The sequence below is a fragment of the Nicotiana tabacum genome, chromosome 17 (genome assembly GCF_000715075.1).
Source record: "Nicotiana tabacum cultivar K326 chromosome 17, ASM71507v2, whole genome shotgun sequence".
NCBI classification, from domain to species: Eukaryota; Viridiplantae; Streptophyta; class Magnoliopsida; order Solanales; family Solanaceae; genus Nicotiana; species Nicotiana tabacum.
The window spans coordinates 145,242,603-145,260,679 of record NC_134096.1 but is presented as its reverse complement, the minus strand read 5'-3'; the positions used below and the strand labels follow the sequence as shown (position 1 = coordinate 145,260,679).

General features: G+C 33.6%; 1 protein-coding gene and 1 long non-coding RNA gene across 2 annotated transcripts; one reads left to right on the top strand and one right to left on the bottom strand.

Moving 5' to 3' along the window:
- Positions 1-296: 296 nt before the first annotated feature.
- Positions 297-6,459, top strand: LOC107793228 (uncharacterized). The gene is made up of 2 exons (XR_001649666.2): positions 297-924; positions 6,122-6,459. It is a non-coding gene; the product is annotated as an uncharacterized LOC107793228 (long non-coding RNA).
- LOC107793227 (vicilin-like seed storage protein At4g36700) lies at positions 1,859-4,794 on the bottom strand. The gene is made up of 4 exons (XM_016615532.2): positions 4,386-4,794; positions 4,093-4,268; positions 3,922-4,002; positions 1,859-3,660 (listed from the first exon to the last, which is right to left on the bottom strand). The coding sequence occupies exons 1-4, from the start codon at positions 4,720-4,722 to the stop codon at positions 2,050-2,052; spliced, it is 2,205 nt and encodes a 734-aa protein (XP_016471018.2). The 5' UTR covers positions 4,723-4,794; the 3' UTR covers positions 1,859-2,049.
- Positions 6,460-18,077: the final 11,618 nt, after the last annotated feature.

The following is an 18,077-nucleotide window of genomic DNA, read 5'->3' as shown; positions in this document are numbered from 1 at the left end:
CCTTGCTCTTGGGGTGACTCGAACTCACAACCTCTTGGTTGGAAGTGGAGGGTGCTTACCACTAGAGCAACCCACTCCCCACCGTCACTATACAATATATATACAAAATAGACTGTCATTATATAAAAAAATATTCAAAATAGACTGTCACTATACAAAAAATATACAAAATAGACATTTCGGTCTATTATGTTTGGGCCAAAGGGCCATTTCGTGTAAGTGAGAAAAGACATGAGCTATTAAAATTTTGTGGGCTATAGAGTATAGTTTTCTAAAAAAAAAAAAACGAAAAAGACAATTTTGATTTAAAAAAAAAATATGGACGCAGAAATGATAATTCATATTTAAGGTAAGAGATAGGCAATATTTTAGAAGTTGAAGAGCAATTAGGACACTTTTTTTCCTTTGAACAATAGAACGACTTAGAATTGGAAGTATACTCAAATTTTTTGTACAATGAAGCAAGATGAACCAAAAACCACTAGAGTGGATCAAACTCCTAAATATGATTAATTCATTATTTTGAAGCTTGCAAATTTGTATTAATTTTTATATTATAACACAAATATATTTTTTAAAATATTTTTTATGACACGCGCAACGCACGTATATTAAGACTAGTCTTATATAAAGTTGATTATCACTTTTAACTACCACCCCTTTTACCTCCTTTTTTTCTCAGCGAAAATTGGCAATCTAAAAATATCTTTAAAAATCATGATAACTGGTCGCTAAAACTAGATAAATAGCGCCAAAAGAAAGAAGGCGCCAATTTTATATTCTCACACACTTTCTCTTTTTCTCTTTAGTAAGGAAATTGTAGAATACGTATCAAAATTAGACTGGGCAGTTTCCGAATCTACTCGAGACTCTTGTCTCCACAAGTCAGGAAGCGTGTAGATGTTCCACAAGAGCTTCGATCAGGTTCGTGATTGGTTAAATTTCGAACTTTTCTGTGCTCTTCGTTGCTTTGATGACCAATTCACTAGTGTTGTTATGTCTATAATATGGTGCTGTTGATTTGAATCTTTACTGAGTTCAGAATTTAGTATGCTTTTGTTGTAATGTTTAATTTGTGAAGATTAATATGTGTAGCCGTATTAGATTGTTTGAACGGTTGCTGTTATTTCTTTGTACTAAACTTTTGGGAGATTGATTCGTCTCACTTTCATAGAAGTCATCTAGGATTGCACACCGTCCGTTCGACTAATTGGCTATATTAATTTTGAAGCCTTAGAACTGACCATCTTTTTATCCCAACCGCTTGTTATGTGAATGTGATTAACCATGGGATCAATTCTATAGTTATGTTTTACTTTTACGCACACTGGTTTGATGGAAAATCAAGCTAGATGTGGGATAAGTCTAAGTTGAGTCGAGTTCTGTTACTGCATGTTATGTATCTTGAACTTCTTGTATTAATGGATGTCGCATGAAGTACCTTTTTATGAAAGAGTGCTGTTGTTTGGAGAGACAATGAGTAGAGCATCCATGATAGTTTTTAATAAGGGCATTGCTAGTCCACGAGTCTCTGTTTCCACAGTATGAGTTCTAACTGGTATACAACTATGCTAAGTGAAAATAAGGGCTCTGATTGTTAGTACAGTTCCTATTTATTGATTGAAACTATATATGCTAAGTAGTAGTACTGTTTTCTTGTTCAACAAGAAGATAGAGAATCCCCGATCATACCTCCCCCAACTTGAACTTAGAGGAAGTAAGGCAGTGAAGTAGCTTACCCTCCACCCATTTGGAAAGTTGATCAACAACGCCTACTTGATATCATCATTCTTCATCACAGGGAAAGTTACCTTTATGCTTATACCGCTTCCCTTCAATGAAATTATTCTTGGTTACATTATCTGAGGAAGAGTTACCTTTTATTGAAGTATTCACGATTACATGATCAAATATATTACATAAGCCTCAAAATGAACCAAAAAAGGCACGAAATTGCTTATATATTGAAAAAGTATTCACTCAACACCACATCAACGAACTACTGGCGATGTTCTGAAAGACACCACAAAGGAGACAACCGGGTCATGTTCATGCTGTTTTAAGGAATGTTCTTTTCCTCCGTGCGTAAGGACCCTGCTCCTCTTCCTCGGTTTCTTCTTCTTGATGCCTTCTTTCCATTTCTTCTTCCTGTCTCCTAGCTGCTTCTTGTTGTCTCTGGGCTTCTTCTTGCCTTCTTTTCTCGGCCTCTCTTGCCGCCTCCTCTTCTTTTCTTCCTCCTTCCTCCTCCTCCTCTCCCCTCTCTCCTCTCCTTGTTTCCTCCTCCTCCTCTTCTTCTTCTTCTTCTTCTTCATGTCTCCTTGTTTCCTCTCCCTCCCTCCTGGCTTCCTCTGCTTGTCTTTCCCTTTCTGCTTCCTCTCGTTCCTGTCTCCTTCTAGCTGCTGCTTCCTCCTCTCTCCTACTTGCTTCCTCCGCCTCTCTCTGCGCTTGTTCCTCCCTCCTCCTTGCTGCTTCTTCCTCTCTCCTTCTTGCTTCCTCTGCCTCCCTTTGTGCTTCTTCCCCCTGCTGCCTTCTAGCTGCCTCTTCCTCTTCTCTTGTCCTCGCTTCTTCTGCCTCTCTCTCAGCTTCTTCCTCCTGTTGCCTTCTAGCTGCTTCTTCCTCTTCTCTCTTCCTAGCTTCCCCTTCTTCTTGTCTCCTTCTGATTTCTTCTTCTTGCCTTCTGGCTTCCTCCTCTTCCCTTCTCCTGGCTTCTTCTTCTTGTCTCCTCCTTTGTTCCTCTTTCTCCCTTGTTGCCTCCTCTTCTCGTCTTCTTGCTTCTTCTGCCTCTCTCTTTCTTCTTTCTTCTTCAGCCTTCCTTGCTTCTTCCTCTTCCTTCCTTCTAGCTTCCTCTTCTTCCCTCCTCCTTTCTTCCTCCCTCTGCCTTGCCTCCTCTTCTTCCCTTCTCCTTTCTTCCTCCTCTGCCCTCCTCCTTTCTTCCTCCATTAATCTCACTTCTTCTTCAGCACAAGAAGTACACTCCAGTATGACTGACTCACCCTGTGCCTCCAGAATCCGATCGATTGTTGTGTTAGTCACATTAAAGGAAGCTGCCAAGATTTGCCTATCCAGTGTTCGGAGGACTGAAGCCTTCCCTGTTAGGTACTGAGGATGATGTCTCTTTGTAGTTGTACTAAAACCAACAAAGACAAATGAGTTGTTGTTGAAAGCCATTTGAGCCATAGGACGAAACCTTGGCACTGCAAATACATCTCCTTCTTCCACCTTAAACCTCATGTTTTGGCATCCTTGCTTTGTTCCCGTGCTTGAGCAAACTACCCTTACCATTCCTTCTCCTTGCAATGCTATTCCTATTTCAGTTGCCGTTGGATTCCAGTGTGGCGCCATCATTGATCCCTTGGTTAAGTTCACTACATAAATACCAATGTGGGAACCCTTTAATGCGGGTAATTTTTTCCGTGTAATTACAGTGCTCCAGCCATTGCAATTCTCAAAATCTGGTTTCTCTTTGAAAATATTGAACAATTCAGTCTTCTTTTTATTGCTTTGGGAGTCAAAGAAACCGTGACCACCCCTTCCTAGAAGACTTTTCATGAATTGAGCCTCCATTTCCCACAGGGTCTTTTTTGTTGTCTTGGGCACACCATGTATGATGGCTGGTACTTCTGTCCCATTCAACACTTCATCTATCACATCCTCTGGTACCTTCACAAAGAAAGTTTTGCATACATAGTCACAATTTACCCCTTAACATGACTCTTTTTATTAAATTATCCCAAAAAAACAGAAAAAACTCAAAATGAATTTAAGTTATACTCTAACAGTATAACAAATTTATACTAACATTGCAATTTAACCTACTTCCCAAATATATTAGACTTTTTATGAAGAGTTAAATTATATATTAATAGTGCACAAAATTTAATACTATCAATTATATGTTTAAACTAAATAGAGGGGAGTTACATGAAATGCCGCCTGGAGAACTTTCCTATCGAATCCAAGAACCATATCACGGATGCTAGAGTGTGGTCCGGACAACGGCTCCTGCATATATACGAGGAAATTCATTTTTGATCAAGAAAAATGCAAAATTAAGTATTAACATAAAAAATGGACGAGAACAAAGAATATTACTCTCAAATCATCCCCTGAATTGGTAAAGATGGAATAAACTCTAAGTTTCTGTCGCGCAGGCTCTAAGTTGCTCTCTATGAAGAAAATAGTTCCAAAGGGCAACCTGAAAACATCTCCAATTCTTAAATCCACTGACTTTTGTTCAGTTTCATCCATCCAAGTCAGCCTTCCCGACCCTTGAATCATCATTCCACCGAAATATCAAAAAACAAATAGTTGAGATTTTATCAATAAAACAAATAAAATGAGACAGATCAAGTGAAGAAAAGAGGACAGAAATGTAAAATCAATACCAGTGTGGACATAGAAGACCATATCTGCATGTAGAACAACAGGAAGGAAGAGGGAATTGGGCTCCAATGTGATGAACTGAAGATGATAGGAACCGGTGATTCCATCAGCTACTCTGACTGAAGAGACCTCCCCATTTTCAGTTGAAACTACTAGTTTTCTTTCTCCTCTCTTCACCAGAGGCCCCAAACCCCATTCCGTACTTGGGGTTATTCCTTCTCGCCCACTCAAAGCTGTTACATGGATCGCCACATTACTGATAATAACCATAAACAGCAGAAACTTAAACAAGATTCTGCAACATTCAAATGGCGTCGAGACAGATTTTTTATCCGACATTGCCTTTAGTTTTTAAACAAACATGCACAGTCCTGACGATCACTGGCAGTGAGAAAAGAGAGAGTAAAACACGAGGTTTTGAAGAAGGAAGATGTGATGGAAGGGAGTTACGTGGCTTTTGCATGGACACGTGCTTGTTTCTACTTGACACGTGGCTTCCTTTTCTGACTGATGATTCCTCCCATGCACTGCTCTTTGACTTTTTCCGTACTGTTTCCATTTAGGAGCTTATCTTCTTGTTCATTTCCATCAGCCTTTCGGCCTAGTAATCCTTATTATCTTCTAGCTCATGTATTAGAGACGACATCTATTATCTTGAATAACGAAGAATTAATCCAAATAGTCGTCCAATCTATCACTTAAATTAAAAATAATTAATGGGTATATAATATATGTATAATTTATATATATGACTAAAAAAAATAAATAATTAATATTGGCTTGCTATTTGTGTAAAGATCCTTGAATAATTGCATAGCGAAAAGTGGGTAAAATGAGGATACAGACGCAACTTACTTACTCGATGTAGGGAAGTCATAATTTAGATGGAATGGATTTTACTTCAAAAGAGTCAATGCTAAAATATATAAGTTAAGTCTACTTTTATTAAATTTCTGCATAATATATAAAATTTCTATCAGAAAATTAGATTTTATCGAACTCACAAACTCATTATTAACCGGTGATTTTGTCGAGCTAACAAATTCATAGTTAACCAGTCGCTTGTTAATCGGTACATTGGATACTACAGTTTGTTTCGCGTAGCTGAGTCAATAATCTTCAACAAAGGTTTTCGAATCTATACTGCCTCACATTTTATTATGAGGAAATTGCAAATTCTAACGATTCTGAGTCAGCTATATAGTAGAGAATAAAGAAAGACATATTTCGTTCTGGACCATCGTTTGATAGGCTTAATCTCCTTAGAAACTGGAAGTGGGCCTCGAATTTCTCTGTCTTTCCACAAGGTCCGGCTCTAATCTGGAGAAGCCCAATTTTCGTACGTTTACCCACATAGATAGTCTTGAATTTTTGTCCTTGTTTTGGTCTATGAGTAGAATTTCAAGTTTAATAAGTGTTATCCCTCGCTTGCTTCATGGAAACACTTTTAACTTTTGCCCTTAAAGTGCAAGTGAAGTTAAACGATAAAGACCACTCCAAAAAGTGTCATATTTCTGCAATTTTAACTTGCAATCATAGATGTAGGGTGTTGGAAAGTTTTAAGTTCTTCGTAAACAAAATTGAAAACCATTTGGTTACCGAAAAGCATATTTTGATTTCTGAAAATCAAACGAAACTTTTTTGAAGTAAATTTTATGAGGAAATGAATTTGCTATAAAATGAGACAAAGCATAACATGAAACTTTGCTTATTCACCACATTACATAAAATCATGAAGATATGGTCAGGATTGGACTCCAGGAAGGACTGTACAGTGGAGATAAATGGACTTATGTTTCAAATTCAGCAACATTGTCCTCTAATGAAGTGCAAATCTGTGTGGGTGAAACTAGTAATAACCATACACTGGGTGGCAGAAAATGGGCCAATTTTTAGCCCATTGCTTTGGATCGTCTTTTCCAATGAGGCCCTTATAAATTCATCAATAAGCCTACCTCGTATCAGCATATGTTTCAACGCTTGGTTTAAACAATGTAATTTATGAAACATTTTAATATATTGCTAAGTATTTGATATTTTCTATTAAAAAAAAATAAGTTTCAATATACCTCAGTAGACAGCTCTCTGACTATTTCGAATTTTATTAAATTTGATGTTATTCCAATTGGATCTCCCATACTTCATTGTTTGGCATGTAAAAAAATAAAATCTTAGGATAAATCAAGGTGTGACTCTTGTAAATCTATAAAGTGCTTTTATATTTTCACCCCTTGTAAGCATCACGAGGTAAAGTTTATAACACATTCTATTTTATACGATGAAGATGTAAAATAGAATTCATAGGTATATGCCTCACTGTTGAATTCTATTTCTATAAACTTTTGGGACCACTGTGTCAAATTTTTTTAGCCATTTGGAAGGAAGACCATGGAAAATATAAACAATGACACATGCGAAACGTGGAAGGACTCCTATATATATATGATAGTAAAAGCAGAGTGATCAAAAAGATAACTAAATGAATCTAATTGGTATTTTGCAAAGTGAAATCGACGTATCGTAACAATCCATATAAATATAGAAAAGGACCACCATTCATCCATGTTTTTGCCTCGCCCTTTTTGTTTTGTTATATTAATCACATAGACTAGATAGAAGATGCCCCGCCCTATCTCCACCACCACCCCTTCCCCTTCCAAGTTCCAAGCAAGAAAAAGTAGAATTTTTTTTTGAAAATTTTGATAAATTGTGTGAAATATCCAATCTAAAATTTTAAACTATCGGAGATATGATGATATTTGTTTATTTGTTTATATATTTCCGTCTTCAACAAACCCTTATATTTGGGTATGGTTATTTTTCTTGGACTAAACATAAGGAATATTTTTGTTGACGAGTGACCATAAGATATGAATTTTGGATACATCTGCCTATTGTTTTTTTTGTTAAAGTAGAGTCAAAACTTATTTGCGTGCATCTCGACTATTCTATTAGATACCGATTATTTCTCAGCAACACTTGTATTGGATAACTTTGCTCATCCAAATTTAAGCAGATTATTTCTAAGCAGATGTGAAGAAATTACCAAGCATCTTTTATCTTAGTTGGATTTTGAACCCTAATTTCTCCTAATTTTCACTACAAAGTGCACCTATGAGTGTCTACGACTTCTATCAATTCTACACCATGTTAAATTGTACGACTTACTAATTTCACCTAAAAGCTTAATAGGTTGAAGAGAGTAAATTTATTTCTTTATATCAGTTTACAACAAAATTTATATCCTGAAAATAAAAAGGAAAAAGAAAAACATAAAAAGTAGGTATTGATGAGTCATGAAAGCATGGCTGAATCACCTCCACAACTACTGTTTCAAATCCTTTTGTTTTGCGCCTTTTCTTTTGGGGGAGAGTTGGCTCTGAATGCAGTGGCGGGGCCACATGCACCCAAGGGGTGTCATTGAACCCTAAAAATTATACTGTGTAATTAGATAATTTAATATAAATATATATATATATATATATATATATATATATATATTGATATATATTGCACTTTTGCAACTTTTTGATGAATTTATTTTTTTAAAATTTGACTCCCTTTAATAAAATTCTTAATTCCACCGTTGTCTTAATCTCATGAATGGTGCCATGACATAACTTTTTGTTCATGAGTGGTATTAATCACAACTCAGAATCTCAACCCAACCCCCCTTTGCTTTTGTATCTTTGAAGCTTATCTTCCTTTTCCACCGCGATCTGTCCCATCAACTTACGAACCTTAACTCCTAAGTACTTGACTTTTTTTCACTATTCATTTTTCCATACTTTATTTCCTAAATCACGTTTATGAATGTTGTTATACTATTGTTAATATCTTCCTTTTGCTTCTTCTTTTTTTCCTTCTTAATAATAGTAACATTGACTAAAAGCTCTGTAGGATGTGACCTACCAGTTAATAAAATTTCATAAAAGTAGAGTTTACATTCCAACAAAGACAAAAATATTATGTGATCTCTTATCTGTCGATATAAATTCTTGAGGGCAAAGTTATCTTATATATATATTGTCGGGGATAACATGTACTCATTACAAAAATTGAGATGTGTACGAGCTGATTCGAATATTAAAGGACCATTATAAAAAAAATTTATATTGATCATTATTAAAGGGTCCTTTTCGACCTTGAGTGAGAATATTTCTCAGGAGTCCCCCTGATGTCATTAGAAACTTATACGTAAAAAGGTTGGTTTGATTTTCGTAATATTCCAAAAGATAGAAAAATTAACGGGAGATGCTTTGCATGATTGAATGAAATGTTACAGTGCTTTCACTTTCATAACTTTGTCAATCTGGATTGTCATCCTTTTATTAACATGTCCTGTTGAAAATTAGAGAGAATAAGGTGATGCTAAATGCAAAGTCGAACCCTCATCCACTTGTAAGAAACATGAGGTTGGCTAATTTCTAAGTGTTATCCCCTTTGCCTTAGAACATTATATTTCTTTTCAGCACTATATCAATATATGGAGACTTGTGTAAATTGTACTCAAATTGATTTTGTGTTTTGTCCCCTTATTTTCCCCTCCCCCACTACCTACCAAGAAAAAGAAAAAAACACTTCAACTTTAAAGACCCTTTCCCTACCAATTCATGAGGCATATTATTTGCTGTAAAATGGTGACACGCACTATCCATGGTGCTAGCTAGTACATACCCTAACATATTAAAAAGAGTTTTACAAAGTTCTTATATATATCAATGGTATGGGTTTGATATGTCTCCCAACAATTGTAGGGTGATCTAAAGTTTAAACTTAATTAGTTAACATCAAAGTTATGAGTTCTTTGAGAATGTAAATTCGAAATTCGGTAAATGACGAAATGTATCGTTGTACTATGAGTAAATATCTTTCGTTATACTTTGGGTCAAAATATATCATTGCCGTAATACTATTGGTTTAAATATACCCATCTTCTGTTAAGTTTGTCCAAGGTGGACATCCAATCCTACGAAAAACTGACGTTTGATGAGGTGACATGCCACCTCAGCGCTCATAACCTATTTTACCCCTTCCTTCTATTTTTTTTTTCCACCACTAAAATTTTCTTCCCTTCCATCACTATTGCCACCATTACGAAAAATTATTGTATTTCAAATTTTAGTCTCTAATATATGGATTTGGGGCGCTGAGGTGGCAAGCCATGTGACACCCACATCATCAAATGTCAGTGCAACGTAGGATTGGATGTCCACTTTGGACAAACTTAATGGAAAAGAATATATTTGAACCAATAGTATAGCATCAGGGGTATATTTGGACTCAAATTATAACGAAGGTTAGATTTAAATCTTTTCTGATAGTACAGGGGTATATTTAGTCCTTCTATATTCGATATATATATATATATATATATATATATATATATATATATATATATATATATAAATTATGATCTATACTGAAAGTGGTATCTCCCCAACATTCTAGCTCCCCACCTTGCTCTTGGGGTGACTCGAACTCACAACCTCTTGGTTGAAAGTGGAGGTTGCTTACCATCAGTACTTAATATATGAATCAATAATATATGTAATGTGTAATTTAGTACATATTTCAGTACGATATATATATATATATATATATATATATATATATATATATATATATATATATATATATATATATATATATATGCTTGTCCAATGTTTGGTGTTGTGAGAACTCATTTGAAACTTTTTACCCCCTTGACCTTTAAAAATCACAAAGTAAAAAAATCGAAATGCAGCTTTGCTATAAAATGAACTTTACTATGTTATCATTGTTGTAAAGCGATACTGATTTGTACCAAAAGCTTAAGCATAAAAATCCTTGAATGATTACACCACTTTTGTTTGGATCCTTTTAAAATAACCGTTCAGACTATGTCATCGTTAAAAATTAATAAAACCCATGACCACAGAGCAAAACAAATTTATTAGTGACTAAAATAAAGCATGATTAAGACATGACAACTTTCTATAGTATTATTAAAATGCAAGACTATTAGCTTGACGAAGACATGAGTGCTTTGTAATCCTTAATTTAATATCATGTCAAGTTTTTAATTATAGGAAACAGTAGAAAAGTCATGGCAAAAGTTAAAAAAGAAGCTTTTCCATATTTAGTTTTTTTCTACTTTTTAATTTTTTTTTAAAAGAAGGAAAGGGAAGAACATTTGATGAGATTAGAATTGTTGCATTTAAATAGTACTGCAGGGTGTAATTACTTCTTTCTTCCTTTTTTAAAAAAAAAAAAAAATTGTGTGCATAGTAAACAACATATAATGGAAACTTAACTTAGTAACAGTGGTTCAAGAGCAACTAACTTGTAACTAAAAACATAAAGTGTTACTCATGTGATCTTTTGATCATGGTCTGAGTCTATTTTTCCTTTTTACTATTCAATAAAAAAATGTCCTTTTTCTTTGTTCATTACTTTAATAGTCTAATACGCAATGAAAGGATGGGATTGATTGGTCAATTATGAGTGCACTATCACCCATTAACCAACAGAAGAACATATTCTCCTCTTCTTTCTATCCAACGCGTCTTCTAGGCAAGAGATACGATTTTGAGTTTATAAGTTGAAGATTCTAAAAGAATAGCTTACTGTGTTTTGACATTACTAATACATATTAAGTAAATTTTTAAATATAAATACAAAATTTAGACCAAAATTATTAAAATCTGTCAAGAAGTATTGTAGCTCCACCTCTGCCTACGTTGCATCCTTTATTCATCATGCTATGGCACATGCAAATGCATTGCAGACAAAAGGTGTTTAGTGGGCCCAATGATGGGCTTCTCCATGTCCAATAGGGTCACTTGTAGGGCCCATATATGTGGGCCAGTGGTGAGTCCATAAGCTTTTATAAAGCTTTTTTTAACTTTATAAGGGGGGTCTCCTTTTCTTTAGTTAGGCCCGATTTGAGGCTGATCTGATCCGATCAGATCCAACGGTGACTTTTAGATGGAAATTCCAAGATGCTTACTGTCCAGAAGGATCATCGGACGATCCACATGCGATCTCCAGAATCCTTGTAGAGTCTCCTGGATTCGAATAAATTTTTGACTAATTATTTGGGTTAATTGTTAGTGGGCAGGGTTAATTAATATGCCAATACACTTTGCTTCATTGCTCAGTTTCTATTGTCTTTTGCTTCCTTTAGTGGACTTTCTTTGAGTGGGCCCTCTTCTTTTGGTCTTCATCACTCTTGTGGAACTTTAACAGCCCAAAAGTTGACCCCTTTTTGTCATTTTTATGCACTATGGGTAATATACGTGTGTTTTGCGTTTATTATTTAAAAGTCATATATAATATAGAATAAGAATGAATTATGTGAAATAATAGTGAGATATATGCAATAACTTTTTGAATAAAAAATCAATACTTTACGTTAAGACAAGATGAATTCAAAGTAATTGAATATTTTCTAAATCTTCACGTACTAAATGAGTTAGTTATTTAGTAGTAATTATAATTATACATATTTTATTGTATAAAATAATGATATGTTATGTTATTGCTTCTGACCTAATTTATTATATTTAAGTTTTAATTTTCCTTTGAAGCATGGGCAAATATTTGCCACAATTATCTTGTTACTTTCTAAAAAGAAAAATATAAATCTATTCTTTATTTGGCTATTCCTTTTTTGGAGGAAAATATTTGTGTACTATTTTTTTAGTGAATTGCTCGTATATAGGTAGGTGACAAAATTATAATATTGTATCTCTTTTTATATATTTCTCTTTTCTCGTATGATTTATTGTTATTTAAAGTTTGCTCCGTGAGCTTCTATATAATACATTGTTATTTCAATTTTAACAAATTAAAGTTAATGAATTTCTTATAACCACAAGGTTTGGACTCCTCAATGACTTTGGTAATTCATTCTAAACTAAACCTAGACAAATTATAAAATAAATTATAAATTAAATAAGAAAAACCTAAACAAATTACTGTAAAACAAATCAAAAATAAACATACACGTATAAACAAATCAAAAATACTAAGAAAATTAATTGTAATGACAATTTAATCTTATTTGCCCACTGACTTTAGATTTGGTCTACGCCAAATATAAATAAATTATTTAAAAAATCAATATAGAAACACATTAACTGAACAATCCTCACCTAGACTTTTACAAAGAAACATGCAAGTGACAAGTTTTTAATTTTTTTTCTTCTAATTTTTTATCAATTCTATCTGCCATCCCCAAAAGAGAGTAAACTTATGGCATTGAGATTCTAATTTCACCTTTCCAAATGAGAAGAAAATTACTCTAGAAACTAATATCAAGTTAAAATCAGAACATAAGTAGAACAAGCCCACTCCTTTTAGGAATACAAAAGACAAATAAAAATTTAAAAAATCACCCGTGACAAACTGATTTTGATGGTCATATCTTTTGCTACCAAAATCAAATTTTTATGGCACTTGATTGGGCATCCTTTCCTAGCAAGAACCATCTTTTTGTGACCGTGAATAAATATGTACAAAATAACGGACAGATACTGACAGTAATCTATAGAATAACATATACTTTTCAATTTTCATGAATTAAGAAATATGATAAAACTAAAGAAGAACAACAGTAATTTAATCAAAACAATGGATGCTCAAAATCATATTTAAAGTGAGTGGTATATAATTTTAAAAACCTATATATATTATTTTAGCCTAAACTTGTACATGTTTTACAATTGCTATTTGTTATTTGCAATGGGAAGATATTGGTTTACTGATATTAGAGAACCAATTTGACCTTATTTAAATTAAATAAGAGATCGGCCACTTTAATCTTCATAAATTGTTAGAATTTTATAGTTAATTAAAGAAACTCTATTCACTTTTATCGTTATTTATGTTGCAGTAAATTAGAATTGTTCAAATTTCCATGTTTACCTAATTAACGTTAGGTAAGTTTTTTAAGTTTTCTATTTCTCTTTTTGTTAGAATAAGAAAATCTTTTAATTGATTTAAAGGCCTAATTTAAATAAGGAAAAATTTAATAAACTAAATTTCATTTGATTTTAGTGTCCTAAATATTTGGAAAGGCGCTAAATGACAAGATTATTCTATGTAAAATCATGTTTTAAAGGGTAAAAAAGGCGAACGACATTTCGCTAAGGGCCTTCGTGCTTTTAATATAGTATATATAGAAAATCATTTAGGATTTAAGTTATACAACCAAAGCAATTCACAATTTCTTAAATTATTTATTAGCTTAGTTTAATTTGTAATAATAACTTAGTTATTATTTTTGTCGTGTTACCAAGATATTTATCATATGATTTACCTGTTATTACTTTATAATTTACCTGATTATACGCAGATTATTTTTTACAACATCAATACATATAACATGGAGTATATGTTAATGCTTCATTGATAGTGTGGCTCAATTTTTGTACATCAGTGCAATTTTGGTATAATAAATGTAATTTAACATGTTGCAGAGGCTATTCAACTAATTACCTTATTTTTCATATTACTAGTTTTACTTATTAAGGTTATGTAGTTACTTTTAAGATGACTTTTTGTTTTTTCTTTCCTGCACTTTTAAGACAACTTGATAGCAAAAAAAAAAATGTACAAGCCAGTGCAGGGGAAAATGCATATGGGAGGGGTGGGTTTACGTGAATCATCCTCCTCTTCCTAAATTATACCCATAAGTGAATTTCAGCCGGAGTACTTAAATTAACATGAGTGAACCTAAACTCAAGTGAGTACTTTAGTGAACTAGTAGGGAGGTGCACTTTCTACCTTTTCGTAAGGGGTTCAATCCTCGTATTCTTTCTCCTTTTAAATCAAATTTTAACTAATTACTTATTCTAATTAAACACATTTTTCCCTTTTTTTTATTGCTTACCCTTTTTTTCCTTTTTTTATTGGCTATATGGTTTTTTTTCCAACTCTTTCTTTAGTCATTGTTTTGACTTTTAAAATTCCTAAACAAAATGTACATCTTCTCATACATCCTCTCGAAAATTTGGATTTATGGCACTTATGGTACACCCATGTACTTGAAATTCTGGATACACTTCTGAGCCCGTGAATATACATATTTACATTTATTACGAGTTTTACCGGCTTGAACTGATCAAACTACAATGTCTTTTAAAACTATTTCAAAAAGTAAGTCGATATGATGTCTTTTCTCGAATTTGCTCTTCTTATATTCATTTTCACTAGGAATATGGTGATGTGATAATTGACCTGTTGCAATGTTTGATCTTCTCGTTCACGTCCGATTAGATGCACTTCAACCCAATTCAGTTTTTCTTACAAACAAGAGTATTCATCAAAAAGAATGACAGCATGTACACGAAGTATCCCGCATTCACGTAGGGTGGGGGCAACGGCCGCACCCAAAAAGGTGAGATATGTAGGCAACGGCTAATTTCACGGTTCGAACACGTGACTTATAGATCACACAAAGATAACTTTACTGTTGCTCCAAGTCTTCCTTTCAAAACAAGAGTATTCATCCTTTTTAGACGAGGTCGAAAATTTTAATAATAGCACTTCTGTTATGAAATAAATCAATTTAACAAAATAAAATAACAATAAGAGAAGTAAAATTAAGAACAGATGTAGTAGAACTCTTTCTTTTCTCTTTCTTGGGATGGTCTCCACCAATGTAAATTGACATGCTTTTATAGGCAAGAAAAGGTAACTTAAAATCTATCTTGAATAGTGCAAAGATAGATATGTTGTAGAAAAATCCATCCTCACACTATTTACATCATGAAAATTCATCCATACACTATTTACAACACCTCCCCTTGGATTTTCATGTAAAACGAAAAAATGACTCATAGACCCCCACTAAGAAAAAATCCATTGAGAAAAAATTCTAGTAAAAAAAAAGAGTATATAGTTATTTTCAATATGCATTACTTGCTGCCTCATTAAAAATCTTATCAGGAAAACTTAGTGGGATAAAACCTTGGTTAAGGAAAAAAGAGTGCAGCGCATATTTTACTTCCCCTAATGAAAATATCACCTAATGTCACGGAGATGACACATTCCAATCTTGTATATCAACTTCTCAAATATTGAAGTTGACAATGCCTTAGTGAACAGATCTGCCAAATTATCACTTGAACGAACTTGTTGAACATCTATTTCACCGTTTTTTTGAAGATCGTGAGTGAATTTATTTTTTTTTTGGTGAAATATATTTTGTTATGTCTCTTTTAATATATCCTTCTTTCAGTTGAGCTATGCACGCAACATTGTCTTCATACAATATTATTGACATATTTCTTGTCAAACAAATACCACATGTTTCCTGAATGTGTTAAGTTATTGACCTTAACCAAACGCATTCTCGACTTGTTTCATGAATAGCTATTATCTCTGCATGATTTGAAGAAGTAGCAACCATAATTTTTTTCGTTGAACGCCATGATATGGTTGTACCTCCACATATAAATAAATAGCCTGTCTAAGATCGAACTTTATGTGGATCGCATAAATATCCTACATCTGCATAACCAGTTAATGTTAACTTGGATTCATTTGAATAAAACACACACATATCAATGGTTTCTCGGAGGTATCTGAATATATGCTTAATGTCATTTCAGTGTCTTTGTGTTGGGGAAGAACTAAATCTTGCTAATAAGCTTACAGAGAAAGCTATATTTGGTCGAAAATTATTGGCAAGATACATTAATGCCTCAATTGCACTAAGATGTTACAGAAGTTCTTCATCATTTTATGCGGTCGAAATGGATCTTTATTTATATCAAGTGATCTCACAACCACTGAGGTATTCAATGGATGTGCTTTATCTATATAGAATCGCTTTAAAATCTTTTCGGTCTATGCTGATTGATGGACAAGAATTTCATCTTTCATATACTCAATTTGTAGACCAAGACAAAATTTTGTCTTTCCAAGATCTTTCATTTCAAACTTTTTCTTTAAATAGTCTACTGCTTTAGGAAGCTCCCCAGGAGTTCCAATGATATTTAAATCATCAACATACATGGCGATTATAACAAATTCAGATCCAGACCTTTTTATAAAGACACAGGGACAAATTGAATCATTCTTATATCCTTATTTCAACAGGTACTCACTTAGGCGATTATACCACATGCGCCCTAATTATTTCAATCCGTATAAGAATTTCTGAAGTTTTATTAAACAAGTTTCTCGAAAACTTTTATATGCTTCAGGCACTTTAAATCCTTCTGGAATTTTCAAAAAAAAAATTGTTGTCTAATAAGCCTTACAAATAGGTTGTGACAACATCCATTAGACGCATATCAAGTTTTTCATGCACTGCCAGATTTATAAGATACATGAACGTGATAGTATCCATCACAGGAGAATATGTCTCCATATAATCAATGCCAGGTCTTTGTGAAAATTCTTGTGCCACAAGTCGCGCTTTATATCTAACGACTTTATTTTTATCATTTCGTTTTCGCACAAAAATCCATTTGTACCCTACTGCCTTCATTCCTTCAGGTGCTTGAACTATATGTCCGAAGACATCACGATTTTCAAGTGAATTTAATTATGCCTAGATATCATCTTTTTATTTTGACCAATCATTTCTCTGTCTACCTTTATCGACAGATTTTGGTTCAAGATCCTCATCTTATTGCATTATTTCAACATCAACATTATAAGCAAAAACGTTATCGATAACAATATTATTTCGGTTCCATCTTTTTTCCTGTTGAGACATAACTTATTGAGATCTCTTCATTCTCATTATTTTCAGGTATATAAACCTCCCTTGAGGTCTTATCATTTGTTATGTGATAGGTTATATGTACCTTGTAATGTTTTGATGATCTAACAAACTTAATGACAAGAACCGTATAAGGAACCTGATACACACCTTCAAGTACGTGGGAATAACAAGTCTCAAGCTGGAGATGTAAATCAACTCTTCAGACGACAAAGAAACAACAAGGGGAACAGATGAACATCAGTTTCCATGGTGACCGTACCCAGTCAACTCCCCACAGCTGTAAAGTTGTTGCCTGCACACGCAACAGTAAAAAAATAGTGCAGCAGTTAACTTTATGGGGAATGCCCTTTACCTAACTTGCTCACATCATTCAAGTGATATCACAAATGAGTTATTAACATCAAGCAAAGGTAAAATAAAATGCTTGCACATGCAAGAATCGATCAGGCATTTCCTCTCAAGTCTGTGCCAATCTTGCAAGTGATTCTCAAGGGCATCAAGAATAAAGAACAACATAACGAAGGACCAGTTTCATGTATTGAGTCATTGCATGTCCCTAGTTGTGTTGCACCTTTGTTAAAGTTCTTTACTTGTAATTCCTACTTACCTTAGTTAGAAACATTGTGTAGGAAACCTTTGTAAATCATAAACCTTTGTGTTAAAGTCTTGGCTAGAGTTAGTCGAGTTGTAAGTCTTTGTAATAGAGTTATTACAAAGTGGCTTGTAATAGAGTTATTATAAGTTAGTGATGGATTAAGAGGTTAATTTGTGACAAGGGAAACAAGCTAGAATTTGTGTCAAAAATATGCACGGTCACAAACCTTGTGACTGAAGAGGTGGTTTTGGTGGCCAAAAGATACAAAAACATCTATGTTGTTGACTTTGAATCTCTGCAAATGGAGATCTCAGTTGTCTCAGTGTTGTAGATGATGATCCTGAACTATGGCACTGAAGATTGGGTCATGCAAGC